The 21,850-nt window shown below is 43.3% G+C and overlaps 2 protein-coding genes across 4 annotated transcripts in view; one reads left to right on the plus strand and one right to left on the minus strand.

The window, feature by feature from the left end:
• Positions 1 to 993, plus strand: part of LOC133123770 (sterol 26-hydroxylase, mitochondrial-like) — a 19,360-nt gene extending 18,367 nt beyond the window's left edge. The window contains exon 11 of the mRNA XM_061234292.1: positions 363 to 993. The gene's annotated coding sequence lies outside the window, so the exon portion shown is untranslated. The remainder of the gene's footprint in view (positions 1 to 362) is intronic.
• LOC133123769 (1-phosphatidylinositol 4,5-bisphosphate phosphodiesterase delta-4-like) overlaps positions 1 to 19,099 on the minus strand; it is a 20,666-nt gene extending 1,567 nt beyond the window's left edge. The window contains exons 1-14 of one of the 3 annotated variants that reach the window (XM_061234287.1): positions 18,963 to 19,099; positions 18,494 to 18,603; positions 16,705 to 16,753; positions 16,449 to 16,607; positions 15,688 to 15,916; positions 15,199 to 15,328; positions 14,094 to 14,325; positions 13,484 to 13,685; positions 12,412 to 12,556; positions 12,019 to 12,171; positions 8,556 to 9,011; positions 6,812 to 6,871; positions 1,507 to 1,663; positions 1,225 to 1,341 (exon numbers count right to left, since the gene is read on the minus strand). In XM_061234287.1, the coding sequence (XP_061090271.1) occupies positions 1,225 to 1,341; positions 1,507 to 1,663; positions 6,812 to 6,871; positions 8,556 to 9,011; positions 12,019 to 12,171; positions 12,412 to 12,556; positions 13,484 to 13,685; positions 14,094 to 14,325; positions 15,199 to 15,328; positions 15,688 to 15,916; positions 16,449 to 16,607; positions 16,705 to 16,729 (2,065 nt within the window). In that variant the 5' untranslated portion in view covers positions 16,730 to 16,753; positions 18,494 to 18,603; positions 18,963 to 19,099. Of the gene's footprint in view, positions 1 to 1,224; positions 1,342 to 1,506; positions 1,664 to 6,811; positions 6,872 to 8,555; positions 9,012 to 12,018; positions 12,172 to 12,411; positions 12,557 to 13,483; positions 13,686 to 14,093; positions 14,326 to 15,198; positions 15,329 to 15,687; positions 15,917 to 16,448; positions 16,608 to 16,704; positions 16,754 to 18,493; positions 18,701 to 18,962 lie in introns of those variants that run through there. The other 2 variants (XM_061234286.1, XM_061234288.1) reach the window with 2 other exon arrangements.
• Positions 19,100 to 21,850: the final 2,751 nt, after the last annotated feature.

Raw genomic sequence — 21,850 nt, forward strand, 5'->3', positions numbered from 1 at the left:
CCCATGTCTTCAGAACTCTCAATTACTGCACATTACTCTCAGTCCTTTTGTTTAGACCTCTTCTTTTATAAAGATCACAGTCTCTGCATTTGGGTGTCAAAATGACAGTATATGCACACAATATATGATATTTGTGTGAAGGGAATATTTGAAATTTGTATAACCAGTAAAGCCTCCTGTCAGGCCTCTGAAGAAACAAGTATAACAATATGTTTTCAAATAACGCTTCAAGGCAACTCTCCCTATCTCCCTCATGCTCTTTATGGGTATCAGTCTCCCAATGACAACAAGCAGTTAGTAGAAATATAACATGCAAGTGTGTGTTTGTTTCTCTTTCTTTCCCTCTTCCTCACACATTACAGGCCCTGGAGTCTTTGACCCATTTCCACCCCAGCCTCAAGGCATGTTACCACCATAGCACCAGAGGAGACACTTCATCTCGAATCCTGAAAAATATATGACTCTGGGAGACCAAATAATGATGTCTGATTAAGAACTTGTTTGTGTGCTGAAGGTTAGGGGTCACTGTGTGCTCATCCAGTGCTATATGATAAAACATAATCAATCATTGACTTTGTTATATCTTACTGTTATGCTTACATCTTAACCATGTAGCAGTGAGATAGAATCATGTTTATTATTAGTAAAACTTTTGGTTAAAAAATGGTGGAGACTTCTTCCCCCCCCTCTTCAGTTTATGCTTGTCCACCTTGTGAAAGTACTGAACTCATTTTTTTTTTTTTTTTTTTTTTTTTTTTTTTTTTTACTTCGTCATGTCTGGTCATTATAAGGAGAAAATTCTTCTGCTCAACAGTGACACTTGCCTTTACATAAGCACATAGGGCCACATTTATCAATATTTCGTAAAACCGTGTGTAAATTTATGCCAGATTTATCAAACATGCATAGACACAGCTTTATTTGTATCCAGGTGTGTATGTTGATAAATACCATTCCATATTATAAATGAAAAGCGCATTCACAGTGCAAAAAATCAAAATAAAAGATGAATGCACAAACACGCAAAACAAGCTTTCCAATTGTGTTTTTTTTTCTTCATTTATGCATACAAAAACTGTTTAGGGCACTAGTGAAATCTTGATCCTACCAACAAACTGACATATATATGAAAATTGTTCGCAAAATGCTTTTATGAATGACAATCTAATTCATACAGCTTATGTTTGAAAAATGAGGCCCAAATTTCACAATGACATTTCTCACCTAACTGGCACCCTGCATTCCACATATCCTGTGGATGGAAGTTGGATGAGTCGGTTCGGAGGCCCCCAGGGTAAATCCTGGTCAGCTGCCTGGCATTGTGTTGCACAAAATCAGCTCCTGAGGGGCATAGACACATTCTGTATATTGTAATAAGGCCTGGCAAGCCTAAGGGGCAAGAGGTGAACCTGCTCATTGAAGTCTTGCTTCTGGAAAAATAATACTTGTGTTCTGCGGCATTTCTCAGAGGGCGAATGGATAATGCAGTGGATAATGATAACTCGCCTGCAGTGTGAATGAGTTTCCGAGCCTTGGACTCTGTGAAGGACGACATCTCGTAGAACTTGGAATGAAGGCGAGAATGCTCAAAGCTGGTGAATTGGACACTCTTGCAATACACTACACAGTCTGAGAGCTGTCTGGATAGATGCTGTTTACAGATCTGAAGGAATAAAACAGAACGTCTATAAGAATGGAACATAATTAACTTATCTTACATCCAATATTATGAGTTGCAGACTTGCACATACAGTAAATTACTTTCCGAACCACGCCAGCTATTTTTCTACCTATAAACTGACTGATATTGCAGATAAAATGAACTGACTTAAAGGTACAATAGGTAATTTTGGACTTCTAACGGTCAAGAGAGGAGTAGCAGCAACAAACCCATTCAAACCACAACCCTGCTTATCCCTCCCCCTTCTCTGTAAACGCGCTGACGTTGAAATGTCATTGTCATGTCAATTAGAACCAATTTTCAACCAATGAGCTTGAATTATTGTACAGTTATACAATGTTTTGGTTCAGTGTCGGGCTGTCAACTCTATATTTTGAAACCCGAACTGAAGGGCTATAAACACAGGCAGAGGGTGAGTCAACATGTCAGTGAGCCTTTTTCAAGCTAACAATGTTTTAACACAAAAATCTTACCTATTGTACCTTTAAACCCTGCTCACATTTGGAACTATAAGTACATTTGAAATAATAAGTAATTTGTTTTTTTGAATGATGAATCTGAAAATGAACTTGTTTTCCACACAGAAGAAGCAAACTCCATCACAGAGGGCAGAAAATGGATGAGTGGTGCTGGATGATGAGAGGGGATGGATGTAGACGTGGTGGTGGTGATAGACATGGCCGGATTAAATGGACAGATGGCACTTGGCAAACATTCTTTTTTGGGCCCTCCTCCCAACCAAATGCTCCCGCCCTTGACCATATTTTTACCTATTGTAAGCAGTATCACTGTCCACTGACAAAATGGCCTGCCACCATGCAACGTTCTTGTTATTTCGATTTTATTTTTTTAAACACAGTGGAAAAGTACACACATTTTTTATCATCATTTCATATTTTGTCAAATGTAAAGTTACCCAAAATAATCTGTAACCGATCGAACATGAGGCCATTGGAGGGGAGTTATGTTAACATAAGCCCAGCTAGACTAGGACAAAGAAATGATTTTTTGCATTCAATCAGGAAGTATGGAGATGTCAGCCGAAGTTTAACCAGGGAACAACTGAATGGGCAAAGAGAATGGCTAGTGTATGCTACTCACACTCTTGTGGCTCGGTCTTCTGCTTTTGATGCAACTAGTTTTCAAATGCACTGACTACTGGATACAAGAATACGGAAATTTAGTGGATGATTGCGATGCAATTCTAGCCCTATGGTCCTTTGGAAATATAAACACTAATTGGTTCACATTTACTGCAGCAAGCGGAATCAAGAGAGGCCTTCTGTAACATTCTAAAACATTTAGAATTCTTTCCTCTAGAGGATTGCCTTTCTGCTCAGGGAGCACTTCATTAGGTATTTATTACTTATTTTTTAGACTGAAGTATTATGTCTTCTGTTGCTGGAGCCTATCCACTTAGAGGTTTGACGCATTGTGTGTTCAGAGAAGCTCTTCTGCATGCCACTGTTGTAATGTGTGGTTATTTACGTTACTGTCACCTTCTTGTCAGGTTTGACCAGTCTGGCCCTTCTCCTCTGACCTCTCTCATTAACAAGGCATCTCTGCCCACAGAACTGCTGCTCACTGGATGTTTTTTGTTTTTCACTCCCTTCTCTGCAAACACTAGAGAGTGTTGTGCGTGAAAATCGCAGGGGATCAGCAGTTTCTGAAATACTCAAACCACCCTGTCGGGTACCAACAATCATTCAATGACTATAACACCTCGGTACTGTATGGTGATGGATGTGAATAGTGATGGATGGTGAGTGGGGCTGAATGTGAGTGGTGTGGCACCAGGATGGGATTATTGTGGTGCTGTCCACCTTGGCTAGCACCAGCCCTACATACAGGTATGGCCACAGCTTTTTTTTAACCTTTTGCCGACCTTTACCCCTGAAGTATTTTTGTCGCCTTTTCCTTGTTTTGTGTTTGTTGATTTTCTTTCATAAATGGTAGCCCTTAGCCCTTATTTTCATATTTTGACATTTTGTGTCTGTGCTACCAAGGCCCTCCCCATCCCAACACTACATTGGTGGAGAATGTGGGCATAACACCCCCCAGTGAACAGATACATTTTTCTATAACAACTTTTTTTTTTTTAATATGCCAAGGTGAAGACTCAGCAAGGCTCACGCCAAGCCAGCACTCCTCCCAGCCCTTCACACTGACTGATCCCTATGCATTGGAGGATGTTGGCGGCCTGGCCCCTGGACTATCTGGAGGACCTCCTGACTCTCACAGCTGAAGTTTATCCCGTGCCCAAGAGGGACCTGGGTGGGTGGCCCATGGAGGACCTGGACCCCTGCCTCGGCTATGACTTGCATGTCGGGGATGAATCAGAGAAAGAAGCGGACTGGGACAGGTGGGCTGAATGGGTCCGGTCTGTGTGAATGGTATGGGAACCTTCACCACCGGGAGTACTGTGCCCTGCCTGGGGAACTGCCGGAGACATCAGCCCTGCCGCCCTGTGGCCAAACAGAGCTTGCTGCCCTGTGGGCTGGCAGAAGGCAACCCAGGCATTGCAAGAACAGTTGCACAATGCGCAGGGGCTACTGGAAGCCACTGCCCAGCCGTCTCGTCCAGAGGTCCTGCTGGAGACCCCAAGCCCTCCAGAGATGTCCTTGGCACCAGCTACAGCAAGCCCTCCAGACAAGGAGCCCTCTTTGCCAGCCACAGCAGTCAGCCCTCGCTGCCAACAGCAGCAGCCCTCCAGACAAAGGTCCCCTGCCGCCTGCCCCAGCAGGCCCTCCAGATGAGGGTCCCCTGCTGTTCTGTCCCAAAGAGCCCCTATAGCATGTTGCAGTGAGCCCTCTGGAAGAGGAACCCTCACTGCCAGCTGCATCAGGCTTGCCAGAGGAGCCCTTTTCACCAACCACAGTGGGCCCCCCAGAGGAGTTTTGATGCCAGCCACCAACAGACCACCAAGTCTATTGGTCCAGAGATGCCAGATCCAGAGGTACCGCTTGAAGCCGCAGCTCTGCCATCCTGTCCTGGGTCACAGGTAAAGGCGGTTATCCTGCCAACTAACTTAGAGGTTCAGCCAGAGGCTGCCTCTTGGCCTCCTCCCCAGAGGAGCCTCCTCACTGCCTGCCGCAGCTACAGTGGGAGCAATAATTATTTGATCCCATGCTGATTTTGTAGGTTTGCCCACTTACAAAGAATGGAACTGTGTAGAATTTTAATCATAGGTACATTTTAACATTGAGAGACAGAATATCACAAAATAATCCATAATAACAACATCATATACATTTTATAAATTTAATATCATATTTTCACATGAAATAAGTATTTGATCCATAGAACAATAGGACTTAATACTTGGTGGAGAAACCTTTGTTGGCAAGCACAGAGGTCAGATGTTTGCTGTAGTTTTTCACCAGGTTTGCATAGATCTTGGGAGGGATTTTGGTCCACTCCTCTTTGCAGATGCTCTCCAAATCCTTATGGTTCCAAGGCTGTCGCTTGGCAACTCGAAGCTTCAGCTCCCTCCATAGAATTTCGATGAGATTTAGGTCTGGAGACTGGCTAGGCCACTCCAGGACCTTAATATGCTTCTTTTTGAGCCACTCCTTTGTTGCCTTGGCCGTATGTTTTGGGTCATTGTCATGTTGGAAGACCCATCCACGACCCATTTTCAGTGCTCTCACTGAGGGAAGGAGGTTGTCGCCCAAAATTTTCTGGTACATGGCCCCATTCATTCATTCGATACGGTGAAGTTGTCCTGTCCCCTTAGCTGAGAAACACCCCCAAAGCATAAGGTTTCCACCTCCATGCTTCACAGTGGGGATGGTGTTCTTGGGGTTGTACTCAGCATTTCTCTTCCTCCAAACACGGCGAGTCGAGTTGATGCCAAATAGCTCTATTTTGGTCTCATCTGACCACATCACCTTCTCCCAAGCCTCCTCTGGATCATCCCGGTGTTCTTTGGCAAACTTCAGACGGGCCTATACATGTGCCTTCTTCAGCAGAGGAACCTTGTGCGCGCAGCAGGATTTTAATCCTTCACAGTGTAGTGTGTTACTGATGGTTCTCTTCGTGACTGTGGTCCCAACTGCCTTTAGGTCATTAACAAGCTCCTCCTGTGTAGTACTGGGCTGATCCCTGACCTTTCTCATGATAATTGATATCCCACAAGGCGAGATCTTGCGTGGAGCCCTAGACCGAGGGAGATTGGCGGTGACTTTGTGTTTCTTCCATTTTCTAATAATTGCTCCAACAGTTGTTAACTTCTCACCAAGCTGCTTGCTTATTTTCTTGTAGCCCATCCCAGCCTTGTGCAGGTCTACAATTTTGTCCATGATATCCTTAGACAGCTCCTTTGTATTGGCCATGGTGGAAACATGGGAATCTGATTGATTGTGTGGACATGGTGTCTTTTATACAGCTACATAACGATGTAACGAGTTGACACAGGTGTTTTGGGTAATGAGTTGAGATTAGGAGTGCTTCTAACTGATCTGTGGGAGCCAGAATTATTGCTGATTGGTAGGGGATCAAATACTTATTTCATGCAAAAATACGATAATAAATTTATTAAATTTATATGATGTTGTTATTGTGGATTATTTTGTGATATTCTGTCTCTCAATGTTAAAATATACCTATGATTAAAATTCTACACAGTTCCATTCTTTGTAAGTGGGCAAACCTACAAAATCAGCAAGGGATCAAATAATTATTTTTCCCACTGTATAGGCATTCCTGAGGATGAGCCCTTGCCCACTGCAGTTATAAGCCATGTACCTGCCATGACCAGCCAGAGGCAACCGCCCAGACCACCAGTGCCAGAAGGCCTGGATTTTGATCTCCAAGGATGTGAATGCATGCAACCTAGCAATTGGTATTGCTTCCTCCCGGAGTTTGATGGATGGAGATGGATGATGAGTGGGGATAGTTGGTGAGTAGGGATGGATGATAAGTCTGGATGGATGGTGAGTGGGGATGGAGGATGAGTTGGGATGGAGGATGAGTGGGGATGGAGGATGACTGGAGATGGAGGATGAGTGGGCATAGATGATGAGTGTGGATGGATGGTGAGTATTAATAATAATTCCTTCCATTATATATTGCACTTTTCTCTCCAGCTGGTGACTCAAAGCACTTTACAGCAATGAGGGGGAGACTCACCTGAACCACTACCACAGATGCACGGCAGCCATTTTGGGCCAGACGCTCAACACACATCAGCTGAGGTGGAAAGGGAAAGAACGATGTTTAGCCAAATAAATCAGGCGGTGATTAGGTGGCCGGTTGAGAGAGCTTGGTCGGAAATTTAGCGAGCGCACCGCGGAACCCCCTACTCTCTGTGATGAGTGTCCTGGGATCTTTAGTGACCACAGTGAGTCAGGACTTTAGTTTAATATCACTGACAGCACAGTGTCCTCAACACTGCGTCATTGGGGTTTATTTGACCAGAGGGCAGATTGCGCCCCTGCTGGCCCATCACCACTGCTTCCAGTAGCAGCAATGTTTTCCCAGGCAATCTCCTATCCAAGTACTAACAAAGCCCACATCTGCTTAGCCTCAACCGTTTGGCCAGATCAAAGTACGTTGTGCTATAGCTGCTGAGTGGTGATGGATGATGAGTGGGGATGAATGGTAAGTGAGGATGGAAGGTGTCATGGTGATTCATTCACTGCATTCAGTTGAAAATAGCTTTAGAATGTAGCCCGCTATTTCTCACTGAAAACATACTTTGTCCACTTTTTTACTTCACAGCAGATGTGGTAAAACTTACAAGAAGTAAGTACTAGTGAGTTGCTAAGCCTTAATGATCCCGGTATGAGGTTAGCATGATGTAGCTAACGCAAGCAAATAGCAATAACACATAAAATGTGTTGCTATGTGGTCATTCGAACAATAAACATGAAAGCATTCGATTTCAGTCAACGGCACGGCACCATCCATGAATGTCAAGTCCCACCACAGGATTGATTTAAATCTTTAAAAGTTATACATTTTCTGAATCATCACTCATTTCTCTTGGCCACTATCGGTGAGCCCATGTGATCTGATAGCTCTGTTGCTATGTAAATTATGTCAGAAGGATACAGCACGGTTATTTGCTACCTAAACTTAGGTGCACACTCGAAAGCGTTAACATGATTGGAGCCTTACATGTCTATTATCAAAATCCATTTAAACTATTCATGAATCACCACGGACTTTGGACATATTGAGTGTCCAGCAAAAATATTGACCTGCCCATCTTTCAGAATTCTGACAGTTCTAAATGCCACCAGCAGCCAAATATGAGCCCGTAAAGTCAACCAGTAAGTGCCATTGTTACATCTCCGTTTTCAAACTCCATAAATGTAAACAATGATCAGTGAAATCTGTCTCTTATCATTGATGGAATTTGTGAAAGCCGCACTTAAAAGTCATTTTAATTAAAATTCCACATAAGTACAATTATTTTCCACACCACATTAATTTAAGGTTAAACTGATATTTGGATCATAGTACTCATGTTGATTTCCAGAAGAAAGAAAAAAGGTTGTCCTTCCTATTAAAAACAAGGGATCTTCATTTTGTATTGCGTTAGTTGATATTACTTTTGTGGCTGGTACTTTACTCAACTGCAATTGCTCCACAGCTCTGAGCAAGAGCATCACAGCCTTTTAGGGCTTTTAAAACACACACTTATACTTTCTCTCCTCTCCCCCTCTTTTTCTCACTCATTCACACACAGACTCAGAGAGACCCACAATGCAAGAGAGACCCACAATGCACCAGTGTAGCCTCCAGGGAAATAAAGGACAGAGCTGTTGGAAACACTTAAAGCTGCGTCATACATTTAGTCTCAGGAAACATGCAAGACCATAACTGAAAAGTCTGATAGGACATCCTGAAGAGGACAGTCTCCACTCACCTTGGGCGTGTGGTTGTCAGCCTGGTGTGAGTTCTCCCCAGCGATGTCCTCTTCCTCATCACTCACTTCAGCAGCCAGGGACTCCTCTGCCATTTTGTTCTGATTCTTCTCCACCTTGTTTCCTCTGCTGGGGCTCTCTACCCTGCCTGCTCTGATGGGACTCTTCTCCCCCTTCCCCCCTCTGGGTAGACTTTCCTCTACCCTGGCCCCACAGCTGGGGGTCTCCTCCACCCTGCCTACTCTGTTCTGACTCTCAACCTTGCTGCCCCCTCTGTTCTGACTCTCCTCCACCCTGCCGCCTCTGTTGTGGCTCTCCTCAACTGTGCCCCCATTGCTGGGACTCTCTTCAACCCTACCCTCTCTGCCTGGACTCGCCTCCACCCTGCCCCCTCTGCTGGGAGTCTCCTCCACTCTCACGATCTTCTTTCCCTTAATCAGGATCTTACCCATCAGCTCCTGCCAGACACACAAATCATTGTTTCATTAGCAAGATACAGTGCAGTTCATAAGTATTTGGACAGTGACACATTTTCTGTTGTTCAGCACATTGAATTTGGAATGACAATAACTATGTTAAGTGCAGACTTTTAGCTTTAATTTGAGGATTTGTACATCCATAATAGTGGACAGCCCTTTTTAAATATAGTCCCCCCTGGACCAAAATTGAAAAATTGGCTGCTCAAATATGTTTTGGACAGGTGCGTTACGTTTCATTGATAGTTTTGCATAAAGGAGCTAGCAAAGGCCTACAATTACTTTTAGCAGTGCCATCTGCATTTGGAGTCTGTTGGAGCATGAGGACCAAAGAAGTGACAATGCACAATGAAAAATCTGAATAAATCAATCGGAGACATTGCCAAACAAATAAGCATGTCAAAATGAACTGTTTGGTACAAGAATGCACTGCTGAGCTCCTCAATGGGAAACAACCGTGGAAGATCAGTGTAGTGGATGACAGAAGAATCCTTTGAATGGTGAAGAAAAATGCCTTTGTACTGTAACTGTTCAACAGATCAAGAACACTTTCCAGAATGTAGTCGTAGATGTGTCAAAGATGACCATCAAGTGAAGACTATGCCAGCATAACCTCAAAGGGTCACCACAAGATGCAAACCCCTGGCAAGCCTCAAGGATAGAATGGTCAGGTTGCAGTTTGCACGAATGTGCATTACAAGTTTTGAATTCTGGAACAGAGTGTTATGGACAGATGAGATGAAGATGAACCTATACCAGAGTGAGTGGTGGAGAGTTGCCGATTCAATCCCCCGCCCTGGGTGTGTCAAAGTGTCCTTGAGCAAGCAACCTAACCCCCAATTGCTTCCAACGAGCTGGTTGGTGCCATGCATACAGGCATAGTAACCAAGGAGTGGAATGTTCTTGACTTGCCCGTATACTTGCCAACTGTGGGACCTCAGAAATAGGGAGTTGTTCTGGCAGGGGGTCTGGGTGTTGGGTTTCGGAGGCTTTGTTTCCAGAATTCTGGTGATTTTTACAGTATGAAAACAGATCAATAATAAGCACATGTGGGCAGCCTGTAGCGTAGTGGTTAAGGTAAATGACTGGGATAGGCAAGGTCGGTGGTTCTAATCCCAGTGTAGCCACAATAAGATTCCCACAGCTGTTGGGCTCTTGGGCAAGGCCCTTAACCCTGCATTGCTCCAGGGGAGGATTCTCTCCTGCTTAGTCTAATCAACTGTACATCGCTCTGGATAAGAGCATCTGCCAAATCCCAATAATGTAATGTAGTATGTGGCAGCATATTATTTCTGTCTTTTTTCTCTTTCTCTCTCAACTAAGTCGTATTTTATTTCACTCACTATCCATTTATTTTTCTAAATTTCTCCCTGTCTTTTCTCTCACTGTTTATCTCTCAACCGTTTCCTCTCAAGTCTGTATGTAACCAGCTAAGAACCCAGCCTAAGCTCTTTGTCTGAAGCCTACATGCAGTACAGAAGGATTAACAGTGGGGTCCAGAATTGGCATCCTTGATAAATATTCACAAAAAATGCTGTAAATAGAGTGCTATAGTATAGAGGTGCCATTTTTTTTTTAGACTTGGTGACCACAAGATGCGACCAAACTCTGCAATTCTTAAACTGCAATCCTTGGGTTACTTATGCCCTCCCTCACCATCTTCCTTCCTGTCCGTGTGCAAGTGTGCAACCATTCCATATATTTTATGCTTTTTTATGCATATTTTATTATTGCCCTTACAAAGTGGCAGTTTAACTGTTCATGTATGTTTTTGTACCCATTACCCGACTTGTGACGATCAATTACCTACCGATTTTTCCATGCTGATGGTTGACAAAGGGATTTTACATGTTTGTTACCTAGTTTTTATACTCTAGTGAAACAGGAAGCGATGGAATGACACAATACAATTACTTTAGACTTCAGATTAACTAAATTTCAGTTTGTTTGATTTTATTTACAATAATTGTTAGGAATGCCAATAACTTTGGCACCTGTGGTTACTAAATACAAAACATTGGAACATGAGAGTACATTTATTGAAATTAAAGTATATAGTTTCCCCATATGTTTGAACATAAAATATTGATCATTACCCATGTTCTTTATTATATGAAGCTTTTTTCTCCATTCTTATTAAGCGTGCCAATAATTCTGCTGCCCACTGTATGAGGCAATGTCTTAACACCTTTGTCTCCTCTTCCCCATTCTCTCTCACCATACATATAAAAATTTCTGTTTATGTCAGATTTATTATACCAACCAAATACACGAGTTGTGACAAAATATTTTTTTAAAGTTATGACCATGTCTGAAATAGCTAGTTCTGAGTCAACCTCATGAACCACAGTTATTCAAATTATAGTTACTGCTAAACCCATGCAATTTGCCTCACTGAAACGAAGTTCTCTTTTTTAGTAGAACTTGAGCAGTAAGGTAAACTAAATTGAACACATAGTAGATTTTCTTTCTTTAGTGGCTAACCTGCTAGCCAGTAAGGTTACACTCTCTCCAGGTCAAGTAGCAATGCCCATCCCCTCTGTTTGTATTCAGTAGAGTTGGCAAGTAAAAGTTTATTCTACGGTGGTATTCCGGATTAAGGGAAAAATGTGATGATGGTTTCCCCATTAATAATGAAATGTTTCACTCTGTGTAGACTATAAGAGTAGTATTCAATTCTCCATATAAACAGACAGAAAGATGCAAGAATCGTTGGACATTCCATAACAGAGCACTCTCATTAGAGCGAACAGCTCTGTGGTCACTGGATTCTACCCTGCTGCTATTAAATCACATAACACATTGATTTACATAAAAGGATTTATTTTTTATTTTTATGAAATCTCGTAAACCCTAATCTCCTAATAGCATTTTACAGTGCCAGTGATAAGTGTGCATTAAGAGGCAGACACACAAACTAAGTCCCTGTATCCATAACAATTCTTCTTCTGCATAAGTGCGTGCTCTTAAACTGTGACATTGATCTGACCTGTGGAGAAGGCAGCCTGTCGGGAAACTTGCTGTCTACAGGGCTGCTCAGCAGCTTCTCGCCCAGGATGTGATGGAGATGCTGTGCCATTACTCCCTGCTGCTCAACACCACAGTGGTTCTCCATGGACAGGATGAGGGGGTACTCTGATACCTGAGAGGGATTATGCAAAAAATGAGGTCATGAGCAGAGAATGCTGTGTCTCCACTGGCATTGGGTACACAGCTGCGAACATGGGCACAGAGATACAGAGTAACAGAGACACAGAGCGGCACAGAGACAAAGAATAGAAATAATATTTTAATTATTGAGGCTTTAAGTTCTCCGAACACAGTCCTCTGAGATTATGGAGAGTGCACTGACAGGCCGACAGACTGCTGTCTTGGTGCTCACCCTGAAGGCGTACTTTTCCACAGCTATGATAACATCTTTAAAGAGGATCTTGGAGGTGAAGGTGTGTCCGTGGTAGATGATTGGCTCTCCATTGGGGCCATCCCAGCAGTCCAGCTCCACGCACCGACAGCCTCGCTTCAGGGCCCTTCCAGAAGGAGACAGGAAGAGAAATAGGGAACCAAAAAGAAAGAAATAGGGTCAAACCTATTTGAACATAGCCTTCTGATGAAGGCTTGGTATGGCTGAATTGAGATTTTGGAGAATTACATACAAGTGTGCTATCTTTCTTTAATAGTTTCTTCTTTATTTGACTATGCACCTTGAACCATTGCTTAAGTGTGCTCGCGTCTCTTTGGTCATTTCAACAGGGTAACCAGAAGGTTCTTCCCCCCGGGACAGCATTCGAGTCCCCTGTGATTGAGAAGCACCCATCAGGCTGGCAAGTATGTAGATTTGTACTGGATTTCTGCCAGTTCATCCATCAACTTTCCACTTCTAAAAAAGGATAAACACCAACACATATTTGGCGGTCCCAAGTCTGTAATCGGCTTTAAGGCGGCCTGTATCGTTTCCAGCCTAAGCCAATCCCATCCGGAATGCACTTACATAATGAAAAGCCTACTGTCCAGATGGGGCAAAGCAAGGGCTTCATGGACAGGGCTCATGTTTTAGAAAAACAGATTCCACAGACCTTACCGCACTTCTCTATAATTCACTCCAACCTGTCTTTTATTGCATTCTGATAAATATGCAAACGGGACAACGGGACAATATTTTTCCATATATGAATTCCTGAATTCCTTCTTTGGTAACAATGGAAATCTCTTCTGACAATATGTTCAATATTTAACTGACACTGACACTGACTTATTAGTGAAATAAGAATATTACTTGAAAACTACAATATATTGTAATTTGTATTAAGAAATGTGTAGCATAATACTGCACATTGTATGCAGAAGTATAATAATATATAAATAAATATAAATATACCTATTATTGCTGCTTTTGGGACATATTCAAATCACAACAGTGATAAGTCATCAGTGATAAGGCCCAGTAGCAACCTTACCGGATATATCCCTCCACACTGCTTTGGCCTATGAGCTGGTCCTCCAGCAGATAGGTGTTGTGTGAAGAGGAGATGAAGTAGTGGCAAAGGGGCTGGCTCATATCCTGGTAGATGCCCTGCAGATGGGGGTTGAAGATGGAGCCCTCAGCTGAGTTCAGGTACATGAGGAATCCATCGATGGACATGCCCGGAAGCTTTTTGGCTGGGGATGAAAGCCGAAATGTTCAGCCTCCTGCATTATGAAATGTAACCTCATTAAACAGTTGTAATCCAGCGGATATGATTCTGCATGCCCCAGGTCTTAATAGAGGAGCTCATTTGTGTTTATGTGGAAACACAGACAACCCTCCTAACTAATGTCTAAGGGCCACCATTTCTGAGGAGCAGGAATTTAAAATTTCCTGTTAGCTTCAGTCGGTGACCACAATAAGGCTGACTGTGTCTCCCCATGTGAGGTTTACTGGCCTGTTCCCAAAATGAGCAAAAAACTGTGTTTAAATGTAGTCAGTATGGGACTCTGATTCAGTGAAGATCATTGTAATCAGCACTGATATGGGTCAGAGTGGTCACATATGTGGCTGATTATGGTGTGGTTGCGCGTGGGCAGCACCTGCTTCAGATGGCTCGTATTTGTTGATAACCTCCAGGGCGCGTTTCTGGCTGCTCTCCCTCTCCTGCTGCTCGTCTCGCAGGAAGTCCTCCAAGTCGAGCAGGCTCAGCTTCTGCCCGTCCCCGGAATAATCTTTAAACACTCGCAGTGCGTCCTCCCTCTTCGTCAGCATCTTGTAGAATAGCACAAACTCTTCGTCCTCCAGCGTCTCTGACTTGGATCTGTCCGCCAACTGACCGAGACAGCAAGGAGGTGGAGCCAAAGGGTATTAAACAGCAGCAGATCTCTTGCATACACTCAGTGAGCATGATAAATAAATATTAGGTATTTATTAGACTTCTATTGCTGTAGGTATTTATTATTTATTAGACTTCTATTGCTGTAGCCTATCCACTTAGAGTTATGATGCGTTGTCTGTTCAGAGATGCTCTTCTGCATACCACTGTTACAATGTGTGGTTATTAGCATTACTGTCACCTTCTTGTCACCTTTGACCAGTCTGGCCATTCTCATCTGGCGTCTCTCATTAACAAGGCATTTCTGTCTGCAGAACTGTTGCTCACTGGATTTTCTTTCTGTTTTTCCACCATTCTAGAGACTCTAGAGACTAGTGTGCATGAAAATCCCAGGAGATCTGAGATACTCAAACCACCCTGTCTGCCACCAACAATCATTCCTTGGTCAAAGTCACTTACATCATATTTTTTCTCCATTCTGATGGTTGATGTGACATTAACTCCTGACCCATATCTGCATGATTGTATGCACTTCTACTGCTGCCACACAATTGGCTGATTAGATAATCGCATGAATAAGTAGGTGTAATAAAGTAAAACTGTTCCTAATAAAGTGCTCGGTGAGCTTCCATGGGATATACTTTGCTTTGCTGACATCACAAGGCTGCTCAGTGATTGGCTGAATGGGTGAGTGGCAGCTTCCACAGAAAAAACTGCGAGAGTACAGGGAAAGTCATCAAGCAGACACCTTACACATATGAGGCATGTTTATTTTTACCACAGATAATCATATCAATAGCACTTATTCATAGAGTCTACCTTAAACTCCACCATTCCTGTCATGAGTCTGAGTCACTGGGAGAGCGTACCCTGAAGAGGTGGAGGGCATGGTGTTCGTTCATGTCTATGTTCATCATCTTCAGCAAGTCCCGCACCTCCTTGAAGTTCATCCGTCCATCCTTGTTCTTATCTGCCTTTCGAAACCAGTCCCCGATCCAACTAAGTGAGAGGAGGAGTGACTTAAGGCATATAACTTTTAATTTTGGGAAAGCACAGGACTTGTGGTGAATTTTTACTTGCAAACGCTCTCAATAAAAATTGACAAGTCTATGAAAAAGGTATTCATTTTCTTTGGCCACTTCACAAGTACAAATCTATTTTCATGTGCATGTCTGGGTGCGCGTGTGAATGTGGTTTAGGACTTCAGATGGGAATTTAGATTAATTTCATATTTTAATATTTCATGCCCAAGTCTGAATAATTCTGGCCAGGTCAATCGCTGTGTGAAAATACAGTTATCTGCCACAGCCATGCATTTATGGTTATATGGCGATGAGAAGTTGAGTGATTGTGGATACTGGTCGAGTCTCTCCTTCGGTGTCATGCTTTTCAGGTGTTCCATCAGCTTTCGCACGCCCTTGATCCAGGCCTGTGCCTCTCCTGCTGACTCTGCCACCAGGTCCAGGTTGCCACGGCGACCCTGGAACACCAGTGTGAAGCAGCGCTCTGCGTGGAACTCATCTGCAACGCACTGCAAAACCTCAGACTGGTGCCCCTCCCGCACTGCGTCTAGGTCCCCTACTGAGACTGAGGAAAGGGAAACATACTTAGACATGAAGCTGAGCCAGCAGTTACGGCAGCACTGGCTTCCACTATATGATGTACACACAAGTGAAACATATCTTTTGGGGAAATGTTTAATGGGCGGGGAACCAATTTAACTGATGTCAAAATAGGAGGGGGACATCAAGGATGCACGCCGCTGTGTGAAAAGGATAATCATGAGGTGAACAGAAAATTGATTGACATACACTCAGTGAGCACTTCATTGAAATAAATAAAATAGAAACTTAAAAAATGTGTGACAAATATGCAAGGAAATTGGGATACATGATAAAAATACTTTTTCTTGGCTCTGTAACTGGTGAAACTATACACCACTTTTCATGTTTCATGCAGTTATGTTTCTGTTGCAGCTCACTGTAAAATATTTCATTTTTATTGGCCAATAGGAGATCTCACGTGCATGTGTCACGTGCTGCAATCGCGCACACACATACATGCTGCTCTCTCTCTTTCTCTCTCTCACACACACACACACACACACACACACACTTACATGTCAAATGGGCTTTTCCATCCTCTTTGGACAGTTCAGAAATGCTCACACCATCCTCCTGCAGTTTGAAGTAGCGTTGCTTATTACGGGACCGTGACTTCACCTTTCTCATCACAGACCCCACCATCAAGGGCTGCAGGTAGGCATCACCCTGGTTACCTGGAGGGGAGGGGGGATGTATATTGCTCTGACTGGAATTATAGTGTAAATTCTGTATTGAATTCAAAATATATATCCAAAACCAAAATAAACTTACGTTGGGAAACAATCGTTGAAGCCATTTCTTGTAATGTCACAACCTCTGCCTACAAAAGACAGTGATGAATACATCATTTCCATTCAACTGTATTGAAAAGTAGTCACATAGTTGGCATTCTATCTACAGTACCTATGCAAGTATAACATAAAATAAAGTATAAAGCCCTGAGAAAGAAACAACTGCAGAGAAATGAAGTGTAATATCGCTGTGGTCAGAAATGGCAGTTTTTACATGCACCAGCCTTTCGCTAGTCTCCTAATCACAGGAAACTGCATTTTCCATTATACAAACAGAGAGCTCAGCATAGTCCTGGCACCAAAAATCATTTCACGTAATTAAATGATCGATTCAGAAGTGTTAATGGGTACTGCATTCATCATTGCAGGGTTTCCTCTATGCTCTGATTGGTAGGGCAAGCTGACGCATAGGACCTGCCCTCCAGTGTTGTCAGAGGGACAGCAGGGAGGGAGGTGTCTCTGTAACCCAGCCTTTTACAAGCCTAAAATCAGGAGTCCCAAAGTATGGTTCCAGAGCTGATGCAGGAGGATGGCGTGGGCCCTTAACCTACTGAGAGACAACCCCACCCAAAGTTACCCTAATTTACTTTGGTCTTTTGCTGCTGTACTATAGTAAAAGTAAACCATGGGGTCAGCTTCATTAGCTCAATGCCCCATAGCCAAACCATGGAGTCAGCTGCATTAGCACAATGCCCCATAACCAAACCATGGGGTCAGCTGCATTAGCCCAATGCCCCATAACCAAACCATGGGGTCAGCTTCATTAGCCCAATGCCCCATAACCAAACCATGGGGTCAGCTTCATTAGCCCAATGCCCCATAGCCAAACCATGAGATCAGCTGCATTAGCACAATGCCCCATAACCAAACCATGGGGTCAGCTGCATTAGCCCAATGCCCCATAACCAAACCATGGGGTCAGCTTCATTAGCCCAATGCCCCATAGCCAAACCATGGGGTCAGCTTCATTAGCCCAATGCCCCATAGCCAAACCATGAGATCAGCTTCATTAGCACAATGCCCCATAACGAAACCATGGGGTCAGCTTCATTAGCACAATGCCCCATAACCAAACCATGGGGTCAGCTTCATTAGCCCAATGCCCCATAACCAAACCACGGAGTCAGCTTCATTAGCACAATTCCCGGTCTCACTGTACTTCATCCACTCTGAGCTCAGCTTTCTGTTGCCAGAAAAGGTGTTTCCCTAGTTCTCATTACATAGTTATTTACTTAAAGCAAAAAGCTATATATTTGTCTGAGGGGATAATTAATTAATTCCCATCTGAGACCAAGTGAGACACGTTAAATCTATTATACACCAGATGAGCAATAAAGTCACACAAAGCAGAATCATTTTCAAGTCAAAAATCTATGTAATTAGGCTGAGCCCTGGAAACTATCTTCATCATTACGAAGATATCACAGCACAAATGAAGAACGCATTACAACCACAAAACAATAAAAAAAACCCTGATGAGTCATAACCCAACTGGTCTCATGCAGCAGCCACTTTCTCTCAGCTGTGTGAACACACACAAAAGAAAAGACACAAATTCAAAAATCACATGGTTTCTTTTTCATTAATAAAACGGTCAGAGCTGACTGCAATAGCATCACATAACCTACAGCCCAATACAATCTGAGGTCACGGTAGCACAAAGATCCCAAAAATAGCAGCGAATAGATCTGCCCTCAGAATGCCACACCGTTGTCGGGACGTGTATGTCCCACGCAGAGTACGGGATGAGAAAAGCTGGAAACACTCACCTAGCAGAGGAGCATCCCTGGGGTAGACGAGACTGCGGAGAGGAAGTGCTTCCTGGCAGGGAGTGGCCTGGAGCTCTGGTCCTGCCTCAGCCTCTGGAAGCTCTGCCTGACTGCAGGGAGTCGTAGAACAGATGATCACCAGCCAGCACCGTAATGTGCGGATACGCACTCCTCTCCTTCAGCCTCTCTTTCTACCCCCCTCCTCCCTCCACCCCTTCCCACAGCCTCTTAGCTTATCCCTTCCCCCTCCCCTCTGTCTGTTTTGTTCTATCCATCCCGCCCTCTTTCCCTTTACACTGCCGAATCATCCCATTCTGCCACTCTATCACCTCCCCTCCTCTTTCTCCCCTCTCCCTTTCTTCCCATCTTTTCCTGTGCGGCTGTTGTTCTCCTTTTTACGCGGTTCTCCTCATTTGCACCCTCTTTCTCTATCTATTTTCAGCCGACGCAGGAGGTATATGGCAGTTACCTTTTCAGATGTAAATTCTGTCATACTAATTTGCAGAAATGCTGTGAATGAGCAGGGGAAATCTGATGAGCGCACTGATGGCAGTGGAAGAGTAGGAAAGCTGCGAGAAGGCGCAGGCTCTTGTTACACGACGATGCTGTAACACTCGCGAGCAGCAGAGCAGCCGCTCTCTGGGAGGGATGGAGGGGGGAGGGGACTAGGGTATGTGGGTCAGGGACAGTTAAAGCACACCCTTAACTACAAAGGGCAATTAATTCATTTAGACTGAAAGCATGGTCTCTAAGGTCTCAGTGGGGACTTCTCTGAAGAAAAACAGGAGTGATGAATGGGCATTGTTTTTTATTATATTATATATCTAACAGCATAGTATTGATTGGAATAAACTGTTCAATGGCAATTCAATTCAATGGTATTGCTCCAAACACACTGTCTGGATTCGACTGTGACAGGTAAGTCAGGCAGACCTTAGCTACAGCACGAGGAAAAAGTATTTGCCCCCTTTCTGATTTCCTCTATTATTGCATATGTATCACACTGAATGACTTCAGATCTATAGGTAAAATGTAATATTAGTTAAAAGGAACTTGAGTTAATACAAAACATTTGGAAAATTTTTATTTTATTTATTAATGAAAAACGTCATCGCCAAAAAAAAGTAATTGGCCCCTTTCACAACAAAAACTGCAATCAAACACGATCTATAATTTGATATTAGTGTTTTGCATGGCTGTAGGGGAATTTTTGCCCAATCTTCTTTGCAGAACTGCTTTAATTCAGACAATTCATTAAAAATGTATTAACTGCTTGTTTCAGATACTGTTGCAGCATCTCTACTGGGTTCAAGCAGGACTTTGATTAGGCCACTCCAAAACTTTACTTTTGGTTCTTTTCAGCCATTCAAATGCAGACTTGTTTGCTCATTCTCATGGAGATATAGTGTCTTCTTTTCAGAGAAAATGATGTAGAAATGCATCATTTATGCATCTGATCCAGAATGCCATAGCCCATCTTGTACTCAATGTTCCCAGACATTCACGTCACCCCCTTGCTCAGCAACCTCCACTGGCTGCCTGTTATGGCTCGCATCAAATTTAAAACTTTGGTGCTCGCGTACCAGGCAGTTAAGGGATCAGCCCCTGTATATATTCAATCGCTTATCAACACATCTACACCAGCAAGACCCCTCCGCCACTTTGTGCCGTCTGGCACCTCCCCCTCACCACACCTGCACTTCTCACACACGACTGCTGTCTGTCCTGGCCCCACGGTGGTGGAATGACCTGCCTGTGGATGTCAGAACAGCAGTCTCTGACCTCTTTCAAATGCAGATTGAAGACTCATCTCTTCAGGCGGTACCTCTCCCTCCCTACCTCACCACCATGATTAGCCTTGTATAGGCCATCGACTATAATGGCACTTATATAGTTATATACACACGTGGGCAAAATTGTTGGTACCCCTCTGTTAATGAAAGAAAAACCCACAATGGTCACTGAAATAACTTGAAACTGACAAAAGTAATAATAAATAAAAATTTACGGAAAATTAACCAATGAAAATCAGACATTGCTTTTGAATTGTGGTTCAACAGAATCATTTTAAAAAACAAACTAATGAAACAGGCCTGGACAAAAATGATGGTACCCCTAGAAAAGATTGAAAATAATTTGACTTGTTAAACTAAGGTGTGTCCTCTAATTAGCATCACAGATGTCCTCAAACTTGTAATCAGTCAGTCTGCCTATTTAAAGGGTGACAAGTAGTCACTGTGCTGTTTGGTGACATGGTGTGTACCACACTGAACATGGACCACAGAAAGCGAAGGAGAGAGTTGTCTGAGGAGATTAGAAAGAAAATTATAGACAAGCATGTTAAAGGTAAAGGCTATAAGACCATCTCCAAGCAGCTTGATGTTCCTGTGACTACAGTTGCACATATTATTCAGAAGTTTAAGGTCCACAGGACTGTAGCCAACTTCCCTGGACCTGGCCGCAAGAGGAAAATTGATGACAAATTGAAGAGACGGATAATACGAATGGTAACCAAAGATCCCAGAACAACCTCCAAAGAAATTAAAGGTGAACTCCAAGGTCAAGGTACATCAGTGTCTGATCGCACCATCCGTCATTGTTTGAGCCAAAGTGGACTTCATGGGAGACGATCAAGGAGGACACCACTGTTGAAAGCAAATCATAAAAAAGTGAGACTGGAATTTGCCAAAATGCTAATTGACTAGCCACAAAGCTTCTGGGAGAATGTCCTTTAGACAGATGAGACAAAAGTGGAGCTTTTTGGCAAGGCACATCAACTCTATGTTCACAGACGCAAAAATGAAGCTCGGTTATGTCCTGGGGCTGCTTTGCTGCATCTGGCACAGGGTGTCTTGAATCTGTGCAGGGTACAATGAAATCTCAAGACTATCAAGGCATTCTGGAGAGAAATGTGCTGCCTAGTGTCAGAAAGCTTGGTCATGGGTCTTCGAACAGGATAATGACCCAAAACACACAGCTAAAAACACCCAAGAATGGCTAAGAGCAAAACATTGGACTATTCTGAAGTGGCCTTCTATGAGCCCTGATCTAAATCCTATTGAACATCTGTGGAAGGAGCTGAAACATGCCGTCTGGAGAAGGCACCCTTCAAACCTGAGACAACTGGAGCAGTTTGCTCACGAGGAGTGGTCCAAAATACGTGTTGACAGGTGCAGAAGTCTCATTGACAATTACAGAAATCGTTTGATTGCAGTGATTGCCTCAAAAGGTGGTGCAACAAAATATTAAGTTAAAGGTGCCATCATTTTTGTCCAGGCCTGGTTCATTAGTTTGTTTTTTAAAATGATTCTGTTGAACCGCAATTCAAAAGCAATGTCTGATTTTCATTGGTTGTCA

Source organism: Conger conger, chromosome 3 (genome assembly GCF_963514075.1).
Source record: "Conger conger chromosome 3, fConCon1.1, whole genome shotgun sequence".
Classification (NCBI taxonomy): Eukaryota; Metazoa; Chordata; class Actinopteri; order Anguilliformes; family Congridae; genus Conger; species Conger conger.